At 39.6% G+C, this 21,799-nt stretch overlaps 2 protein-coding genes across 6 annotated transcripts in view; both read right to left on the reverse strand.

Moving 5' to 3' along the window:
- rps6ka3b (ribosomal protein S6 kinase, polypeptide 3b) overlaps positions 1-3,498 on the reverse strand; it is a 57,739-nt gene extending 54,241 nt beyond the window's left edge. For both annotated transcript variants that reach the window (XM_047612277.1, XM_047612276.1), the window contains exon 1: positions 3,019-3,498. In XM_047612277.1, coding sequence (XP_047468233.1) covers positions 3,019-3,081 — 63 coding nt within the window. In that variant the 5' untranslated portion in view covers positions 3,082-3,498. The remainder of the gene's footprint in view (positions 1-3,018) is intronic.
- A 1,407-nt stretch (positions 3,499-4,905) lies between these two features.
- Positions 4,906-20,739, reverse strand: LOC124995382 (pyruvate dehydrogenase E1 component subunit alpha, mitochondrial-like). 4 transcript variants are annotated; one of them, XM_047567679.1, is made up of 13 exons: positions 20,572-20,739; positions 19,135-19,155; positions 17,871-17,963; positions 14,754-14,819; positions 12,123-12,296; positions 10,975-11,101; positions 10,817-10,908; positions 10,644-10,736; positions 9,656-9,811; positions 9,253-9,324; positions 8,591-8,658; positions 7,707-7,815; positions 4,906-5,936 (listed from the first exon to the last, which is right to left on the reverse strand). In XM_047567679.1, exons 1-13 carry the CDS (start codon positions 20,629-20,631, stop codon positions 5,772-5,774), a joined length of 1,296 nt encoding a protein of 431 aa, XP_047423635.1. In that variant the 5' UTR covers positions 20,632-20,739; the 3' UTR covers positions 4,906-5,771. The 4 variants fall into 4 exon arrangements, with proteins under 4 accessions (XP_047423635.1, XP_047423636.1, XP_047423637.1 ...); XM_047567680.1 differs by lacking the exon at positions 19,135-19,155; XM_047567681.1 differs by lacking the exon at positions 17,871-17,963.
- Positions 20,740-21,799: the final 1,060 nt, after the last annotated feature.

Consider the following 21,799-nt stretch of genomic DNA (forward strand, 5'->3'; position numbering starts at 1 on the left):
CAACATGTTGAATGATCTTGTCTTTACAGTTAAAACCCTACGGACGTATCTCCTCATCTCCACACTCACTCCTTTGTGTTTTTATTTGTGTTTCAGCAGCCTAGAAAAAGCTGGTACGGCAGCTTGACCTCAGCTATTAGACACATGGCTACACGCCCAGGGACTGTAGAGAGGTGTAACGTCGGGCCAGAGGTTGTCCTCGCTGAGCAGAGCGTCAACAGCACGTTCATGTTGACAGAGAGGAGGGGAGAGGCAGCAGGTACAGGCTTGTAAGGAATCAGAAAAGGAGAAGCAGGCCGTGGTGCATTTTTGTGTTTGAACCAGTTGTGATTCAGGTTTTATTATTTGGTATTTATGGAGTGACACACGTTTCTCCATGCAGCCATTGTGACACCTCATACAGGAAGTGGACGCACAGACGTAAGCTCTTCCTGAATCATGCAGTCGGGGCGGCACCGCCTCCTGCTCTTTATCAAGATTTACAAACTCGTAGGAAGGAAGAACTGGGAAAAAAACGAAAACACGCACAGGAGCTGCTTTGTTTCAACTTTGTATCTCAGTTTTGTGGAACAAACGTTCACTTTAGACATTTGCATCAGTCGGCATTTTGTTTTGTACCAAAGCAATAAATCAAATCAAAACCACTTCAAGGGCCTCCGCTAACTTGCTGTGTCCTGCACCACAAGTAACCACAACTGGTATTATTTTACACCTATCAGTGCTTTTAAAAGTAACTAATAATTAATTTTACATTCCACAGTTTGGCACTACATCACTGCCTTCAAGGTTTATATTTGTATTTTCTAGTAAATATAAATTTCTGCTACGCTAATACTTTAGTAGGATATGTACTTTTTGAATCTGGCACATGTAAGCTTCTTTTTGAGCGCCAAAACTGGTTTTATTGTCACTTTATTAATATATCATAGCCCTTGTTTTAATCAAATCCTGATGCATCATTTTCATACATCAATATTTGCTGCACCTAATAATGACCTAAATATTTGTTCAGTTTGTGGCTTGGTGCTAAAGGTTACTACAGTTTGTTCGTGTAGACTCCATGATGTCTTAACAGGGGCTCAGAGGTTGGCTTACCAGCAGCATGATGCTGCCACATTCACAAATACTATATGAGGCATGTGTCTTAACAGATATTCTATACTACTTTAACCTGTATTTTTAGTAAGTTTTGTTTCTGTACGAGCTTAAAGGATGTTGTCATTATGGATCTAATTGTTGCAAAGCATTTTTTCACACTTCTTTTAGCTTGAAAACTTTTCTTTGGCCTTCCATTTGTATGCAAAGCAGTATGCAAAATCCTATAGACCATTTTCTACTTCTTTTAGCATCAAAACCTCTTTTGACCACTTTTGGGGCTTTTGTGGGATATCATTTATAGGTGCTTTAATCAAATCTTATGCATAATTTTCATACATCTGAATTTCTTGTTGCGCCTAATGACTTCACTCTCATATTCAGTTTATTGCTTCTAAACATTACTACAATATGTTTGTGTTCTCCTATCTCATTTGGAGCACTATAATGTCCCAACAGGAGCTTTTCTCAATTAAGCAGGAAAGTATGGCTATTATGATCCTTTTTGGACACAGTGGTAACCTGTAATGTGACTTTAATATTATTAAGGGCTCTGAACAATTTTGCATATCTGATAATATAATTTGCTTTTACAGTAGCTTTGAGTCTCAACAGAGGTTTAAAGCATTGATACTTCACTTCCGAGCATTACTGCATTTCTGTGTACTTCAAGATAGATAGATAGATATGTTAACACAAGTGCATTTAACACTAAAACATGGGCATGACATTCATAAAGAGGGTTTAATACATAGTCTGTCCTGTAGGACAGGGGTTGGGATTAGCATCAAAAAGTGGCTATGACCTGTCTATAATCTAAATCCAAAGCACCCCGACAGCATGATGCTGCCACTACCATGCTTCATAAAGGCTATGCAGCAATTCTCTTTAGAGATGTTCTCCAACTTTAACTTGTATTTTAAAACATGTTCTTCTTCTATGAGCCTCATGGGTGTTGTCCTTATTGATCCAATTATTACAAATTATTCTGTAACTCTTCAAAATGTGTCTTTGACCTTCTTTCTATTATGCAGATTCAAAGCAGCCTAACAGCATGATACTGCTACCCCCATGTTTAATGAAGGCTATGCAGCATGTCTCATCACCTTGATTTTAAGCTACTTTAACATGTATTTTAACTATGTTTTGCTTGAGTCTTTACTAATTTGGAGTCTTCATGATGTCCGATCAGAAGCTTAGAGGTTGGCTTACCAGCCACATGTCGCTAAGACACCAGTGCTCCATAAAGGCTATATGCAGCATGTCTCGTGTTTTATACAACTTTAACCTGTATTTTAAGCATTTTAGTGCTATAGGAGATTGATGGGCATTGTCGTTATTGATGCAATTGGCAAAACCCACTTTACCATTTCTTTTAGCTTAGAAACGTGTCTTTGACCTTACATTTGAATGCAAAGCAGTTTGACAACATGATGCTGCTACCACCGTGCTTTGTAAAGGTCATGTAGCATGTCTGTTAGTGAAATAGGCCCTACTTTAACTTATTTTAGACATGTTTTGTTCCATCACAAGCTTTCATGGATGTTTCCACTATTCATCTAATTTGTATTATTTTCGAACAAACTAAAGAGCTGGATAAAAAGTGTTTAACACATATTAGCGTGACCTGTAGGACTAAGGAATATTTTTTAACCTTATGTTGCAATTTAATGACAGTATTGACTTAAGTGTATGTCATAGTGCATTTTATCATTTTATCACCAGACTGCATCCTGTGGTGTGTGTACACACACACACACACACACACACACACACACACACATATATATATATATTTTTTTTTTTTTTTTTTTTTTTTTTTTTTGCATCCGCTCCTGCAGCTCAACTGAAAGTCAATGAGGTGTCACTCAGTTTAACATGAGGACGAACCAAAGTCTTGGTGTGTTTGTGTGAAGGACTCACCTCTCCAGCCGTCCCCCCCAGCGGCATCTTCCGCCAGGGATCTGCCAGCTGAGCCAAAGGCATCTTTTCTCTCTTCTCCCTATTACTTTTCTCCTTGTAATCTTCTTTATTATTTTTTGTTCCGCTTTGGTTTGTCCCTCCCTCGGTCGACACTTTGAGTCCAGCCTGAGTCCCCTTCTTTCCTCGCTGTCTTTCCTCTTCCCTCCTCTTCTTTTTTTAAATTATTATTATTACTATTATTAAAAATTTTACAGCTTTTGTAGTCCCGTTTCTCTGTCGGCTGGTACCGAACCGACCAAGCGGAGCCGAGGGAACACGGGCTAATTCCGGATCTTCTCTGGCGCTGAGACCGCCCCTTCCTCCAGAGAGCCTAGCATGAGAAGACGCAGAGAGGAGGACGCCCTTTTTCGGAAACTGATTGACTTTATCTCTCCGAATATTTCTCTTTCTCTCTTCACCCGCCTCTCTCTCTCTCTCACTTCCGCTGTTTCCCAATATGGCGGCCGGTGTCGGCTTACCTGTCCGTCAGACCGCAGCGTCACGCATACGTCACGTCAGGAGGCGGAATTCTTAGGTAATAAGAAGTTGGTCAACCCGCTGAGTCTGGATTCGACCTTTGTGCGTGGGTAAAACATCAGTGACTAATGACCAACTTATCATTTCGGTCTCAATAATCTGTGGAAAAGCTGTTAAAATAGCTGAGATGTGTTTTTCATCATGTAAATACACAAGCAACAATTAAAAGGTTCAAAGTAACCACAAAGAGATGGACAAGAATACAAAAAGATAGAGAAACAAACGAGAAAACATTAAAAACACACAAATAAACTCAAGACACAAAATAATACAAAAACACACAAACAGCCAAAAACAGCAAAAAATAAAAGTGATGAAATAAACTACAACCACAAAAATATCCAAAAATGCAACAAAAAGACCAGAATTGGCGCAAACAGGTAATCAACCACAAATAAGAATCAAGGCAACAACAAAAAAGACAAAAAAATATTACACAAACACTAAAAGACTCAAAATCCAAAGAGCAGCAAAAACTACAACCACAAAGAATGGCACATTAATATTCAGAACCGCAAAGAGATAAAACATACCACCATGCACTGTCACACAATCACAACAAATCACCACAAACAGAAATAGAACAACTGTAAGGAGACACAAAACAAACACGTGTGACACAATAAACTGCAATCACCAAAATATTCAAAACAACCACACAAAGATCAAAACTGACACAAAGAGATGCAAATATATAAAAATATATAAACAAAAACCAAACACTCAAAACAATAACAAAAAGACAAACAATTACACAAACACCAAAATACTCATAATAAAAAAAAAGCAGTTTTAAAAAAAGTTATGACGTCTGGTCATAATTTGGATTTAAGTTTGCAGTTGACTCATAATGATGAAATACAGTGTTTTGTTCCTAAACTGATTTTTCATTAATGGCCCAATCACTGACAATGGTTGGGATCCTATTGTTTTTGTTCTGGTTTTTATTCACATTACATTTGATATTTTTCCAACCGTTTACCAGGCATGAAATTTCCTAGTGTTTAGTTTGTGTTTCCATAGTGTTTTCCAGGTGTTTATATTTCTGTTGCTCCCAAAGCCTTTATATGTTGGATGTTTGGTCAGCATGACATTAAACCAAAGGAAATGTGTGTACATGACCCTAAATAAACTACAGTTCAGCCTTACGGTGACACCTAGTGGCGGAAGCTGAACACAGTTTGCTTTTTTAATTAAATATTTCTGAAAAAATATTTGGTCTTAAAATAACACAACCACATGATATTTTTTCTATTAGTGGATCTTAACCCATATTTATTTATTTTTTAAAAATCACTCTATATGCAATTATAAAGAAAACACTTTTTCTTTAAAGCATTTATTTCACAGTCTGTCCTACGCACAAATAAACTTTCTGATCTGTACATAGACATCAGTTCTTCTTTAACAGATTCATAATAGTATTCAATTTCTGCACCTGCACTTGTAAAAGTGGTAAACAGTAAAATATATTGCATCTAAATAGTGTATCTATTTGACCAACAAAAAATGTTTGCCTTTGTTTTACCCACAAACTAGATTCTATTGTCTCAACCATGACTCAAGCAGGTAAAGTTCAATCATTACCTTTCATCAGTTTCTAGTGTAGAACAAAACTGAAGGTATTAAAATTAAAACTCTTTCTTGTAGCAGCCATGCCCATGTTCCTTTATCTTCTCTCAAATAAAACACTAATCACCAAGTAAAGAGGCCAGAATTGTCTAAATACATAGCAGATGGTTCTGTGCTTTAAGACACACAATATTCATGACTACAAGCTCAAGCTAGAGGGTCGTAAACTGTTTCTGGACATTTTAAACTTTTAAGAACAGCTTAAAACACAGGATAAACATGAAGGAAAGTTTGTTATGGAAACGTCGTAAGAGGAAAACAAGATTTTTGTTCATTTATAGTGCAGCCTTGTGACTTTTTAAACCTTTTTTTAAACATGGTTTACTCATCAACCAGCAAAACTACAGCAGGAGAGAGCAGAACAGACATACGCAATAAATATTTCTAAATAAACGTATAAATAAGTCAAGTATACAAGTAACATTGCAAGGTTTCTGATAAAAGCTGGGTCCCATCAAGGTGCACAATGTTGAGCTCTAAGGTCCAGGAAAGTGAAGGAAGTGTTTGTAGTGTCAGTGTATATTTGGGTACATGTGTGGTGGAGTCTAGCTGGTGGACTTGAGTTTGGACCATGGGTGAGTGCCTCGGACCTCCAGCGCCGGGCTGTTATAGAAGATGTGGTTGCAGAGCTCCTCCAGTGGTGGCTCTGGATCAGAAGTCGCGAACTGGGCCGCATCCTCCACCTCCTTACGGATCGCTACATCTATTTCCTGATGAGGGAGAACAATTTGCATAAATTCCTGCTGCTCTAACCTTTATTAACAATAGACTTGTTTCGTAGTTGATCCATCAATCACTTGTCACATCTTCCTTTAATAGCAATACATTTTGCAGAAAGATTGATTTTATTAAATCTTTATTTATACAGATAAATCTCACAAACCCAGGTACTCATTCAAGAGACAAGTTCTAGAAGACAAAAAACGTAGGGGATAATTGGTCGCTGCTGCCATCTTATTGACACTTCCTTGGTCATAGGCCACGTTGACATGGACAGCGTTTCTTCAACTTGATCAACAGTTCTGTTCGGATTTCAACTGGAATCATCAATATGGACAATAAATTAACTCCTTTTTGACATGTGCAAAGTGGTGCTGCTGCTGGGACCATTAAATCTTCTGGAAATATAACAGGAATTTTTCCCAACTTTATCTCTAAACTTGAATTGAATGAGTAGAGGAAGATGATCAAGATGTCCCCAACGTTGCTGTATACATGGATTCCAGCTTGGGTTATCTTTTCAAACACTTAAGCTTAAACCTGGTTATTTCACTACTGGTCACCTGATGGTTAACCACATGGAGCAAATGTGCTCAAAAGGAATGAAACCACGAAACAACGAACCACGAAAAACTAGCAGTTGGGAAATGTTCACATCTACATCCAATCAGTCTGTTCCCATGATTTTTTTCTTTTTTAATTCTCCTTAGTGGATTTAGTGTCCATGTAAATGTAGCCACTAAGGACTGCAAACTCCTTATGTGGACTGAAGCTGGAGTCTTGGAGACTGAGCCCACAGAAGTCAGTGCACTATATATTTATTTTCCTCAATATCATATACATTCAACATCAAGTATTAATTTGTAATAACAGTTCATTCATAAGTAGTGGTTCAGACGGTGTTTCTAGCATTTTAAAGCTAAATTCTTGTTATATATACACACCTAATTTTTATACACACACACTTTACTCTTTTCTTACACTCGAATCTATGGCTTTGCTCACAGCTTGCATCAACATTCGTCATAGCCATTCTGCTCACAAGTGTCGAGCTGTAAGAGCCGGTGTTCACACCTGACATTAAAATGTGTCTCCATCTGTGTCCTCAGCCAGCACTTGAGATCTGCTCTCAGTTTCCTTGTTTTTAAATAAACACTAATCATTTGGCCAGTAGAATATTGTAACAGCCACTGTCTGTAATGGATCTCTACATACCACTGGACCATGAACAGAACCATGAACAGCGTTTCTGTGTGCACAGTGACTTGGGTAGATGACATACTTTGGAACAGGTCATGTATTTGTTTCAACCATAATTGCACAGAATGTACTCACTGAATAATTTCATGAGTGAATTTGGGTTTAGATTTATGCATTACTTAGTTAACACATATACAGAGAGAATATTTTAGAAGCTGCTATTGAACATCACTTATGGTGCTTCTGTAGCTTCTCAAGTTTATCATTTATATGTATGATCATTCATAATTTATAATTGTTTTTTTTTCCTGAATGAATGACTTAAAGTCCTCTTCCTTGTTGGGTAGGAGGTCTTCAATGTGACCCAAAACTCCTTGTGTTCACACTACCAAAGAAATGAGGTCAAATGTGTCCCAGATCACCTCCACATTTAGTCTGCATCCTCACTGTGTCCAAGGTGTGCTCACACCTGTACTGTAAAAATAGCCACCTGCAATCGCATTGTCCAGGATGGATGTTAATGTCAAAGTCTGAATGAGGCCTGTTTGTTTAGTGCTCACCTTGAACTCCTCTGAAGATGCCATGTTGTTGCTGAGCATGCGTTCCTTCAGCATGGAGATGGGATCACTCTTACTACGAACCTCCTGAATCTCGTCACGAGTGCGGTAGCTGCAACAGGTCGCATGACAGTCATAAGGCGCTTTTAGAGCACTGAGGGACCTAGACGCCGTAACCTACACATGAAACCAACACTGGTGCAAGCCATTTATACGTGCACGCTTGTCAGTCTGGTTGAGTGTATAATATTACCACCCAAAGACTAGTCAGTGCTGTACATTTTTGTGGCAGTTGGGTTCATTGCGTTTCTAATTTCTGATTCACTTTCAACAATGGCGACTGAAACTTTCACTGAAATTTCAGACAAATTCCAGAGTCATACAAGTGTCTGTATCTCCAAACTTCCTCAGTTAACCTTTCCGACTCTTTATCGATCCAAATCAATCAATTCAAAATCGTGGAGATGGAGAAGCAGCTGGAAATACTAAAGTAGAAACACGTAACTACCAAGTGGACCAATCACAGCTCTTGCACTCTCCGTTGCCACAGCGACTAGTTACATTTCTGGAGAGACGCGTGTCAGCAGCGGCACGAGGTCCACACACTGCCTGCAAAGGGGTGTGCTTTAACGGTGGAGCCTCTGCTACACTTGTGGTCTGCGTTGTCACGGCACATAGTTACATTTCTGGAAGGTACACGTCGCCGCAGTTTCTGCGTCAGCTTAACTCAGATGTCTAAACTACCTATCAATCAGCAGGAAGATTCCAGACTCACTCAGGGACAGACGGGGGATTGAGAAAAGAGGATTAGAGTGAACGAAAATAGTCTATGTTATTGAAGGCAACATGAGACTAAAACCAATCCTCAGAGTTAAAGATAAACTCACCTGACGCCAGGGTCACTCATGCTGTGACCATGGTAACGGTAGGTCTGCAGCTCCATTATAATAGGACCCTGAAAAACAGAAGAGCTGACTGCTCAGAGTTCATTTAAACTACTGCTGATTTGTTGTAACACATGGTAGAAAAGCTTGGAGGCACAGACTCCAAATGGCAGATTTATGGAAATAACACATGGCGATGCATTAATCTCTAGGAACATGGGTTGTCTTTCCACTCGCACATAGGGGCAAACAGGCACTTTCTATATTCATTTATAGACATCTAAATGCAGCAGTTACCAAGCTAAAACCAGGAAGCAGTTACCATAAATCTCAGTCAGATGCCTGTGTTAGTGCAGTCTTTTTATGGATTCCATAATATGCACAACGGTAGATTTTGACGATGTACAGGCTAAATAAAATGGGCAAAGGTTGACTTGTGGGTACATTGCCTCCTGCACTGGGAATCAGTATTTTGTTTTGTAGATTCTTTTTCAAGAGGGAGAACCCCACTTTGGGTGCTTTGGTTATTTAAAAGGCCAAATAGAGAGTCCCTCCGAGTCCCTCTTTTTTACTAAAATCTTTGTATAGTTTTTATAAACTCTACATACAGTTATAGTCGAGGGGCTGAATGACAATCACAATGTTACCAACCAAATTCAGCTTACCATTCCAGCTCGGCAGTGATCTGCAGCAAACTTGGTGGCTTCTCTGACACACAGGACGTCCATTCCATCTACCTATGAGAGAAAAAAAAAATAGGTCAGATGATAACATTTGACGCCTTTATAAAGATCTGAGAAATAACTGAATTAATTCTAAGAGTGCTTAACATTAAGAGAGCTTTTCCTGTGAATGGACTGTGTGCAGTATCATACATGAGCATCAGGCAACTGTATGCATGCTCACACCTGCAACTGCCAGGACAGGCTGTGGGCCTCCTCCTGTTATAGTATAGGTACATAGAGGCCAGCTGCAGCATACGCCCAAGAGGCATGCTGCAGCATACGCCCAAGACCACCATGTTGAACTTTAGTGCGTGAACTTTCAGAATGTGTTAACTCGTCTCACTCTGATTCCAGGGATGAAGTCTCCTCTCTTGTAGTAATCAGTGCTGGCTGAAGCTCTCTCCACTGACGTCCCCATGCCGTACTTGTTGTTCTCACAGATGAAAATACATGGTAGCTTCCACAAGGCAGCCATGTTATAGGTCTCGAAGAGCTGGCCCTGATTGGATCAGACCGATTAATATTGTCGAGCAATTGGATAATTAAGTTAATGTCATCTGGTTGCATGTTATAACGATACAGTGATGTGTCGTCCCCCTTCCTGATTTCTTAATTTTTTGCATGTTTGTTTCACAAACAAATTTAAATATTAGTCTTTTTTTTTGTTCAGCAGTGTTTTTTGTCTTGAAGCTTTGCCATTCATGTCATTTTTGCCCAGTCACTTTTTTTATGGTGGAGTCATGAACACTGACCTTAACTGAGGCAGGTGAGGCCTGCAGTTTTTTGTTGTGGGGTCTTTTGTGACCTCTTGGATGAGTCGGTGCTGAGGTCTTGGGGTGATTTTGATCAGCTGGCAACTCCTGGGAAGGTTCATCACTGTTCTACATTCTTGCCGTTTGTGGATAATGACTCTCACTGTGGTTCACTGGAGTCCCAAAGCTTTAGAAATGGCTTTATAACCTTTTGCACACTGATAGATCTCAACTACTTTCTTCGTCATATGTTCCAGGATTTCTTTGGCTCTCAGCATGATGTCTAGCTTTTGAGGATCTTTTGGTCTACTTCACTTTGTCAGACGGGTCCTGAAGTGATTTCTTGATTGCGAACAGGTGGGACAGTAATCAGGTCTGGGTGTGGCTAAAGAAACTGAACTCAGGTGTGATAAATCACATATGTTGTAACGGGTGCAATTTTTCCACACATGGCCATATAGGTTTGGATTTTTATTTGCTGTTTAGTTAAGTGAATACGCAAAAAAATAGAAATCAGGAAGGCGCTCAACAGTTCTTCACAGCACGATATGTAGGTTGTTAAACTAATAATGGTCTTACCTGATTAGCTGCTCCATCTCCATAAAGCGTGACGCACACCTGGTTGTTACCTTGATATTGGCAGGCCAGAGCGATACCTGCTCCCAAAGGTACCTGGAAAATTTCACGGCTGAGTTACAAGCACAATAAACAAGCTAAGCCGTGGCATCCCTGCAGGTGTTTCAAGTGCTTACCTGTGCACCAACGATGCCGTTGCCTCCATAGAAATGTGGAGCATACATGTGCATTGAGCCTCCCTTCCCTTTGGCCACACCGCCTTTACGGCCTGAGGACAAAGCAGTTACAGTTTACAGTCACTCAGGCACACAAAGATGACATATCTCTTTCTCACCTGTAAGCTCAGCCAAGATCTCTTTGACGGACACGCCACGGGTGTAGGTGTATCCGTGCGCGCGGTAGGCTGTGATCAGATGATCCGAGGGGTTAATGGCAGCCTCGATGCCTGCAGCACACGCTTCCTGTACAAGTAGTATGTAGGGACATTTTGATTTTTTAAACTTTATTGAAAAAAGTTGCTTCTTTCAGAATGCCCTTTACAGTGTGTAAATAGGCTTTTCTGATAGTCAGAGAAACCTGGGTCCTGGATTTATGTGGGTCTTGGTTTGATACATACCACCACCAGAACATTGTTGCGGTATGATGACAAAACATCCCTGACCGTTAGTGTTAACGTCAAATTTTAACCATCATTAAAACTGTTTCATTACCACACTTCAACTAATTCGCGGTGATGCAACTAATTTCTGGAGAGGTAGCAACACTCACTCCCTCAGACACGCAGGGACCACTTCTAATTTGATGAGCCATCTCCGTAAACACTACCCATAGCTCTACAGCGAGGGCAAGGTAGCTGAATGCATGATTCATTTGGTTAATGATTTCAGTGTGTACTTTTTGAAGATATTTCAACAACACTGTGATAATAATGATAACCGTGATCATTTTGGTCACAATAATCACGATATGAAACTTTCATATTGTTACATTTCTACATATAGAGTACCTATGTATCCATTGCAGACCAAGAACACCTCACAAGAGCTGCTCTGACCCCGTCATCTCGCCATCACAGTTGGGTCCTTGTCAAAGCCAACTACTTTTGTAAATGTGTTCATAATGCTAATTCTGTACATATTTTGATTACACAGTTTATAGATACTACTTACTTTTTATTTTATTTTATTATTTTATTTTATGTTTCTTCTTACTTACTTCTAGCTTGCTTCTAACATTAACTTTGAGGATTAAATGTTCATTTACTACCTGATATATCCACCCACTAACAGGAGCCGTGAGAACCAAGGAATCAGAGTTTATTCACTTCTTTTCACATTTCTGTTCTTGAAAACGTTGCTTAAGGACTGTAATACACTGAAATGTCTTCCTAAGATCCTCACTGAAAAGATTAAACTCTACCCAAAGAATAAACATGGTGAATGCTGCAGTTCTTCAACAGCAATGGAAGGATGGTGTAGATACCTGTCCATCATACAGATGACAGAAGCCTCTGATGATCTTCTGCTTGTAGAGCTGATCAGCTTTGAGCTCCATGCGCCTCACAGTCTGCATGGTGCGGTAATACTGCAGACCCTGCTCCCTCGTCAGCTCAGCCTTCAGTGGAGGACCCTCCTCCAGGCGGTGGAGGTCACATTTCTACTGGAAGGAAAGAACAGTGAGCACATGTTGGGTTTCAGAATTCCTCAATTTCAGTTTTTCAGGAGGTTCTCACAAAAAGTGCATTGAAAACCAAATAATCAGTGCAGTCAGAACTCAAAGCAAGCTCTACCTACCCCCTCTACCCCATTTCTACCTACTCAAAGGTACTCAAAGCGCTTTTACAGTCAGAGACACATCCACCCATTCGCTCACACAAGCACACACACATTCACACACCAATGCCAGTTCCACTGGGACCAACTGGGGGTTCAGTATCTTGCTCAAGGACACTTCGGCATATGGCACACTCGGGGGATCGAGCCGCTAACCCTTCCGTTCATGGACAATCCACTCTACCTACTGAGCCAAAGCCGCCCCGGCTATGTAAGTAAAACCTTACTTTTTATTTCAGCATGAACAACTCCAGTTCAAAAGTCTAAAGCAGTGTTTTGTTTAGTCAGGTGCACCATTAATGTTAGGTAAAGGAGAGATCATTGAACAGCTGAACATGCTCCTCTTTTTGGTTGTTTGAACCCATAAATAAAAAACTGTTGCTGCTCTATGACTCAGACATCTCACTCACTTTAAGCTCAGTCACCAAAACAGCAGAGGCAAAGTCTATTTTGCAATTAACCTAATAAAGGAAGATTTTATATGAATGCACAAAATAATGCAGATTTATCCATTCAAAATAAATACAAATGCATATATTGACATACATATTGATAAATGGATCACTCATAACTTATGACTGAGTGCCAGCTAGGGTTGGGCACCGAGAACCGGTCCCAAATAGGAAACGGTTCCCAACGTCCGGTTCCGGAACCGTTAAGAAGATATTTGAATTTCGATTCTTTTTTTCGGTTCTTAAATGCCCGCACCCGTTTGTTTCTGGGGTTTGTATTACTCCGCCCCACTGTTCCGCTAGTAAGAAGAGCATCACTCCTCTGAACATGGACTGTAAAAAACGCAGCTGGAAAGTCTGGCTTCATTTTAATTTGAAAAAGGACACAATGGCACACTGCAACACCTGTGAAAAACTGCACAACAAACATGATAAAACACCTTCGCTTGCATGGTAAAATAATTAACCAGTCCATTCTTCAGGCACACAGCTCTCACAGCGGGAGGTCCGACCCCGGACTTTTGCCGATGTGAAAGCACCAAAGGCGAGTTGCGGCGGTCTGAAAATGCCGGTTGACCCGCTGTGAGAGCTGTGTGCCTGTTTTTTCCTCCCTCATAAATCACCGTGTCCTGCACAGTTCCCCGATATCTGCCGCTATATTTCAGGTTTTCCTGGAATGCAGAGCGCTGTACATAAACACAGTCGCCGTTCACCTATGCGCTTCCATTAACGATCGTGTAACAACACATTTGATTTGTTTGATTGGAAAAAAAGGAAGAAAAATCTCTGCCCTTCAGAGATCAGTCTTTATGGGAGTAGATCCAAACTTGTTTTTGAGCTGAAGCTTCTACAATGATACAGTCTGTCAGCCGTCGAATCAGGATGTAACAGGCAGATTTATCAGCTTCAGAGCGAAAAAACGATAAAAATCCGATAAATCCCGGGTCGACTGCCGAGTCCTTGACCCTGGTCGTTTGACCTGATGGAATGAAAACCCCGGGTGGTCGCGGGCCGATGTGAATGGGGCTATATACACCCACCTGGGCTGCAGCTCTTTGTTTTTTAGACTGCTGCCAACTTATAGTGTTATTTCAGCAAATTTCAATTTTACAGTTACCATTAGGGACCCTCCCTTGTAAGTGAATACCCTATACAGCAACTAAATTAAAGTGTATCAAGTTAATTCGCGATGTGAATGAATCAATAATGACCTGTGTAAAGGCTTTTTCCAATGAAAAAATTCTCTCGTGAAATATTTGTGACCCATTGACCTACACCTCAAAGAATTGTTTAGAACAGGAACCGAAATTGAGAATCGGAACCGTTAAAATCCAAACGATGCCCAACCCTAGTGCCAGCTCCACCAAGTGAGCCATCAGTCGGCTTTATTGTCTCAAAAAATAATCAACTGCTAGAAAGCCCTGTAGCCAAATTGCAAACATTGTGGGGAAAGAAAAGAAGAACTTCATTGTACAGTTGAATAAATTATTTGAATCTTGATAAGAATCTGCTATAAATGCTATGAACCACGGACAGCACCGTTCAAATACAACTGTATAATGATGAAACCTGGATTTTAAAAGAAAGACTGCATATGAATCTTTCATTTACAATGGCTGTTGATGTTTTTATCTACCCTCAGTTTTACTAACTATGTTTTTGAGCGACCGTGAAGCCTTTCTCCGACATGTTTTGCTCCAGTCAATCATGGTTGGAGGAGTGTGCTAGAAGGTTTGGGTGAGGTTACACTGTAGGCTCTCCCAAAACTGGGTTACTATGAGAAGTTACGCAAGTGACCAAAAGGATTCAAGAGTTTAAAATGAACCCACCTTGATGTCAAAGGTGGTCTGAGGGGTGAAGTCAGCAAAGGAGCGGGAGACAACAACTCTGGCTCCCTGGAAGGCGAGAAGATGCATCAGAATTCATTTAAATATTATTCACATCACAGCAGAAGCAGCATCTTGAAGCACATAATCCACACTAGAAGACTGGCCGCCTCTTTACAGCGAGGAGGATTTAGACTGGACTGGCTGGGATCAGACTTGGGTCAGGGAACACAAAACACAAAATGCATTTTTTAAATGAAGAATTTTATTATTAAGGAAAAATGAAATCCAAACCTACATGGCTCTGTGTGAAAAAGTGATTACCAGCTAAACCTAATAACTAGGGCCACCCTTAGCAGCAACATCTGCAATCAAGCGATTTCAGTCACATTGGAGGGTTTTTGAGCATGAACCTCCTTTTTTATGTCATGCTAAAGCATCTCAATAGGATCCAGGTCAGGACTGTGACTAGACCACTCCAAAGTCTTCATGTAGTTTTCCTTCAGTCATTCAGAGGTGGACTTGCTCATGTGTTTTGGATCATTGTCCTGTTGCAGAACACAAGTTCTCTTCAGCTTGAGGTCATGAACAGATGGTCGGACATTCTCCTTCAGGATATTTTGGTAGACAGCAGAATTTATGGTTCCATTTATTACAGCAAATGTTCCAGGTCCTGAAGCAGCAAAACAGTCCCAGACCATCACACTACCACCAGATTTAACTGGTACAGTGTTCTTTTTCTGAAATGTGGTGTTACTATCATGTCAGATGTAAAGGGAAAAAGTTTTGTCTCATCAGTCTACCGAGTATTTTACCAAAGGTCTTGGGGATCATCCAGATGTTTTCTGACAGAACTGAGACGAGACCTTGTGTTCATTTTGCTCAGCAGTGGTTTTGGCCTCGCAACTCTTCCATGCAGGCCATTGTTGCCCAGTCTCTTTCTTGTGGTGGAGTCATGACACTGACGTTCTTTGGATGTTGTTGTGGGGTCTTTTGTGACCTCTTGGATGAGTTGTCACTGAACTCTTGGGGTAATTTTGATCGGCTCGCCACTCCTGGGAAGGTTCACCACTGTTCCATAATTTCGCCTTTTGTGGGTAATGGCTCTAAATATGGAGGAAGATCTTTTGGTCTACTTCACTTTGTCAGGAAGGTCTTGTGTAAGTGCTTTCTTGAGAACAGTTATGCAGTAATCAGGCCTGAGTGTGGCTAGAGAAACTGAACTCGGGTGAGATAAACCCAAGTTAAGTTATGTTTTAACAGGAGGGATAACACACATTTTCACACAGGGCCATGTAGGCTTGGATTTTTTCCCTTAAAAATAAAAACCTTCATTTAAAAGCAGCATTTTCTGTTTACTTGTGTTATCTTTGTCTTATATTTAAATTTCTCTGATGATCAGAAAATTTTAGGTGTGACAAACATGCAAAAAAAATAAGAAATTAGGAAGGGGGCCAACGGTTTTTCACACCACTGTAAATGCTGTACTGTTGAATAGCACATGATGACCTAGCCACCAGAAGATTTTTTACAACGACTTGGATTATTTTGTCCAAATTGTAGTAGAGCTGCAACAGGTTTTTCACAAATTAATAATTTTTCAAAACAAAATATTATAAATTCACTCATTCATGTTCACAAATTAAAATATTTAGGGGTTTAATGTCTAGTCTAAAATTGCTGCATATTTTCCGACTATTATCTGATATTATCAAAGTCAACAATTAAGTGATAAAAATAGTACTATAATCAAGTTAAACAAGTTAAACTTCAGCTACCAGTATTGTTTGTTATATATTATTTATTATTTGTTATATAATATTCTTGTTAGGGAAGTTTCTGCTTTTGAAGCAATTGTTCACTTTTTTAAGGAGATATTCGTCTCTCGTCCTCATTCCCTGTAATACCTCTACTCCCAAGAATATCTAATACAGATGAGGAGCGATGAGAATGTTCTTGAGCTTTGCATGTACAAACAATAGTGGGCCAAGACAACTTCAGCAAAGACGCTTGGTAACTTTATGTCTTTGGGCTTAGACAAAACATCATCACCATGTAAAAATAGTTAATCTTAAAAATAATTAGATTTTGGTTTGATGTCATATTTGCCTGTATTAGGGATGTCACGGTTACTCGATTTCACAATTAATCGCAGTATTAAGCGTATAAATTGATCGTAACGTTTCCTGAATACCGTCAGAAAATATTATGCCGGAACCACAGTTAAGGGCAACTCAAACTGAACGAAAACAAAGTCACGTGAAATCAATCAATGCATAATAATCGTGATTATCGGGATAAATTCTCTGACAATAATCGTACTAAGGAAAACTGTAATCGTGACATCCCTAGTCTGTATCATCGTTCAGATGAGCAGTTTAGTAGTGGGTCAGTGATGATGTGGAAAGGAATACCAACGGAGAGAATTTCATCTTTGATTTTCTGAGTGTCTATTCTGTTCCATTCAGCCCTCTGTAGGTTTTAATTTCCTTCACACAACGAGGCATCCTTGTGAATATTACGTTAAATTTAAAAATCGCAAGTATCTAAAACAAAATGCATAATAAAGACAAGTTTTAGATTTTAAATAATCAGTTTAAATCATAACAAGTAACATTGTGACAGGCATAATGTGTGCCATGAAATGCATCACACACACTTTTACTATAACATACTTGTTTCAATTAAACAAATATTCATATTGAAATTTCTGTAACAACATCAATGATATTCTTACTGTAATATGGTCAAATACCAAAGTTATAAATAACCAAACAAACAAATAAATGGTAAGTTGGTCATTTTGGAAATGGCTACCAAACGCTACTGACTGACATGACTGACATTCAGGGATGTATTGATATGTGGTTGTTGCAAAGGTCTCAGAAATGCACATAGTGAATATTCTGACTTTTACACTTAACTATTCATTATTTATAGATGGGAAGCGTATTAAGTGCCCTGGTTGCATGGTTAGATTAATTTTATTTCAAAATAAAGTGTCACTGGTTAAGTTCCCCAGCCCGGTTAGTGAGCAGAGAGACGGAGGACGCTACACGAGCCCTTACTGGTCTGTCTATGTGGCCAGTCTGGGTGCTAACTAACTGTGCTAGTACTGACTGGTGGTGGTTTAGGTGGTTGTCGCTGGGACTTTGGCAAAGCAGGCGCCGCGGGCGACGATAGACTGACGTACTCTGACAGGTCAATCAGCAGCTGGGGAACACAGGAGCCAACCAATCAGACCAGAGGAGCTCTACAGAGGCTACAGGTGAGCAGACATCTACAGGTGAGACAGCAACAGTAGAAGCAGCAGCTAGATGGAGAAAAACATAACAACTGAAATCTAAAATGAGGGAACAGGGAGACTGACGCCAGCCCAACAGTGTCTACACTGCACCAATATTTCACAACCGGCACAACATTCATCTGTGACTTGATGTCACTTTCAGATCGATCAGTGATCACTTATTGATATTAACAATATTCACAGCTTTAGCTGCTTAAATTAGCTGACCAGCTACAATCCTTTTATAGTGATAACTTTCACTTCCATCTTTACAAACATGCTTTCATAAATATCTTTATTTGTGGTTATAGTTTTAATTCATTTTAAGAATTTGTTAGTTTAGTAGGCTCTACAACTCTAATTGTTTTGTACTTACTTAAATATTTTGTGATTTATGTGAAGTGAAATTAAACTAAAAACTCTCCTTTTTTCGTCTACTGATTAACTAATGGACCTTCTGAACAACTACAGATCTATAGAAAAATAAACACATACAGGGAGTTTACTTTTATAGAAATATTCTATTAATTATATAGTAACTTAACAATTAGTTCTTAACATATGGTCTTTATAAATATCCTTTATAGATATCCTGTAGTAAATCTCTATTTCTGGGGGCATTTCTATATTTTTTAACCACTGAATTTATTTTTAGTAAAATTTGTTAGTTTAGAAGCCTTTAACTCCACTTGTTTTGTACCTACTTGTGTATAACTTCTTCCAGTATCATATTAAAGAGGCTGAAAATTATCAGCATTATCACCAACATATTTGGCTTGCTGACACAACTGCTGTGGAAATAAGGTTAAATTTTGTGCCAGTGTGAAATATCTTTTGGAAACTTGCTGATGTAACTACAGAAGAAAAGATGACTCAACTTATAAACTTATTGTGTTAGAGAAAAAAAACATGTGTGGAATGATCATTTTAAATGAAAACCATTGGCTAAAAATGGCAGCTGAGCTAAAGACTCTCACACAATACATGTGAAAGCTGAATGACCTGCCAAGAAAATCATTTGCTGCATTCCAGATAAATGTCCTGGGAAACTACATCTTTGCAGAGGGAAGGAAGTTAGGACGCTCAGCGACTGCTTACCTCCGACACTGTTTGGGCTCCCTAGGGATGAGGCGATGAGGGAGGAGGAGAGGAGGGAGAGAAGCAAGAAATAAATAGGGATTGTGGTGTGCAGTGTGAATAAAGAGGGAGGGAAGCAGGAGGAGAGGAGTGAAATCTGGCAGTGAAACAACAGTTCCTACAGTCACTCACAGATGACTCAATGTGGTCACGCTGCAATCTGGCATGTTTCTAGAGTTAGCTTCACAGAAACAGCAAGATAAAGGTTGAGTTCAAATGCCACTGTGTCTGTAGGAACCGGAGTCATCACAACATGGACTCTACACATGCTGCTAATACTGACTAACAAGGGATGCACTGTTATGTTTTTATTAGAGCCAGTATCAAAGCGAGTTAGTGAGTATTATTTAGGACATAATTTAACATTTACCACCACAAGCTGTGGCATTACAATATATTTGAGCCGAGTTGTTTTGGATCCAATCCCAATACTTATAATACTTATAATATCGAGGCATTTGCCGAGCCGAGCCTCAGCCCACTGGCCCCATTTGTTGGACTTCATCCAGTTGCACGGACCACACAACCTCAAGCAGAATACAAGGAAGAAGCCTTCATAATTCTCAAGGGAAGGACATTTTGTTTATTTAAGATCGGACCAGGACTCAGATTGGATACTCAATATTCCGGCATCTCTTTTTCTCTTACTTTTATTTCACTGAACACCAAGAAAAACTGTTTGTATGTGAGAGCATAGCCTAAGTGGCAAATAAATCAGGTTCTGATCCTGACATAAGGACTCATTTGGGAAAAACTGACTGGAAAACAAATCTGTTTTATACAAATACTAATAACAAAAAAAGGAGTAACGAGTTGCCAATAATTAAGGGATGGACAGAAACATTGCAGGAATTCAACTCTCTTTCTGAAGCTTGGTGGATTCTGAATTGTTGCTGATAACCTGAATTTGTCTGAGCTTTATTCATTTTTCAAGCTTATTTTCTGAATCAGCAAATGCAGTTACCTTTGGAGATTGTCCTCTTTTATCAAATATCAAATATGATACTGGTCTATATTGATTATATCAGTGCATCTATAGCAGTAAAAGCTTCTTGTATAGTGTAAAGCATCACCACATTTCGGGACACAGAGAATAAGGATTAACCACAGGGAACTAAAATGACATGACGGCGAACGGAGTTTTTCTACTACGATTACCCGGCTCCTTTTTAACATTTACCCGTTTAAATCAAATGGAAGCAAAAATAAGGCTAAAAGAAGGCTCCAAAGCATGCAATCCGCAAAGCAAGAGTCAACGCTAGGAAACGTTGCTAACATTAGCCGCCGCCCACAAGGTCAGCCCCCATGCCAAACACTACGAGGTTAGCAAACCGTTAGCATTAAGCGGGTCCGCTCAAAAGCAACCTCTGGCTAAGCATTAACGCCCCGGCCACTCACCACATTCCTGCCAGTGATCCTACAAAGTGCGTTTGAGATAATTGCTAACATGGTTTTCATGCTACTAGGCGACGACCTGACTCTGTAGAGGATTAGGGTGGTGCGTAATAGACACCAACTGTTGCTAATTCAGTGTTAGTCTCCCTCCGAGAAAAAGCGCCGGAGTGAAAATAGCTGGCACTGAACGTTGGTTCCTATCTCTCTCACTCAATCTCAATACGGGGAACAGTTCCAGAGACTAGTGGTCGGGGGCAGAACGATCAGATAAAATAAATACTTTATCACCAAGTACAGTATATTTGTACATACAAGGAATTTGCCTTGGTGTTTGTTGCGTAAAAATATAATAATGTAATTATAATTTTACGGTAAAAAAAAAAATAAAACATATACCTTATACCTATAACTTAAACATATACACTCTCAAATATAAAAAGAAAATATATACAAAAATCATATTCACTGTATATACAACAAAAGGAACATTTACAGTGGGATGGTGGTGGGATTCATGTGTTCATGGGGGAACCCTGGCATTGTTCAGCAAACGCATTGTGGATGGGGAAAAACTGTTTACCATGTGAGTGGTGCTGCACTCCATGGATTGCAGTCAGCTGCCAGAGCGCAGTCTGTTAAATATTCTGTGTCTAGGTAGAGAGGGATCAACTACAATCATAACTGCACACTTCTGAGTCCTGGAAACGTACAGCTCGTCAAGGGACAACATGGTTTGCAGCAGATGGTTTGGATCCATTGATCTCTAGGTTATGGGCCCAACACTCTGCTATTAAAGGTTGAGGACAAGCATCATATTTGTTGTTATTAGAGGTTGCTGCCAAACAAAATTTTGTTGGTACAATAGAATAAACAATATACAAGTATTGGTACATATAAAAAACAATTGAATTTCACAGATAATGATTGTCAGATATTGCACAGAATTGTACAGTTGTATAGAGTAAGTAGTAAATGGTGATAGTGTTGAACCTTGAGGAGTAATAATATTGAGTAATAATATCAGTGCTGTCAGATCCTGTTCAGCACGGATGATAGTTGAGCCAGGACTCTCCTGTCGCCCAGTATGTTTACATGCATGTGAAAAAAAAAATGCCCTAATCCAACTTTAACTGAACATGTTACTCTAAATCTAAAATCTAAACTTCTCTGTATCCAATGAAGACGCCCAAATAATGCAACTGGAAATCGATTTCCCCCACCATGCATATGC

The sequence above is a fragment of the Mugil cephalus genome, chromosome 18 (genome assembly GCF_022458985.1).
Source record: "Mugil cephalus isolate CIBA_MC_2020 chromosome 18, CIBA_Mcephalus_1.1, whole genome shotgun sequence".
NCBI lineage: Eukaryota > Metazoa > Chordata > Actinopteri > Mugiliformes > Mugilidae > Mugil > Mugil cephalus.

Coding starts and splice junctions, on each gene's coding strand:
- LOC124995382 (XM_047567679.1), bottom strand. CDS start 20,631: ATGAAAACCATGTTAGCAATTATCTCAAACGCACTTTGTAGGATCACT. Junction 9,812..10,643: donor GAGATGGAGCAGCTAATCAG/GTAAGACCATTA, acceptor TGATCCAATCAG/GGCCAGCTCTTCGAGACCTA. Junction 9,325..9,655: donor ACTTCATCCCTGGAATCAGA/GTGAGACGAGTT, acceptor TTTCTCTCATAG/GTAGATGGAATGGACGTCCT.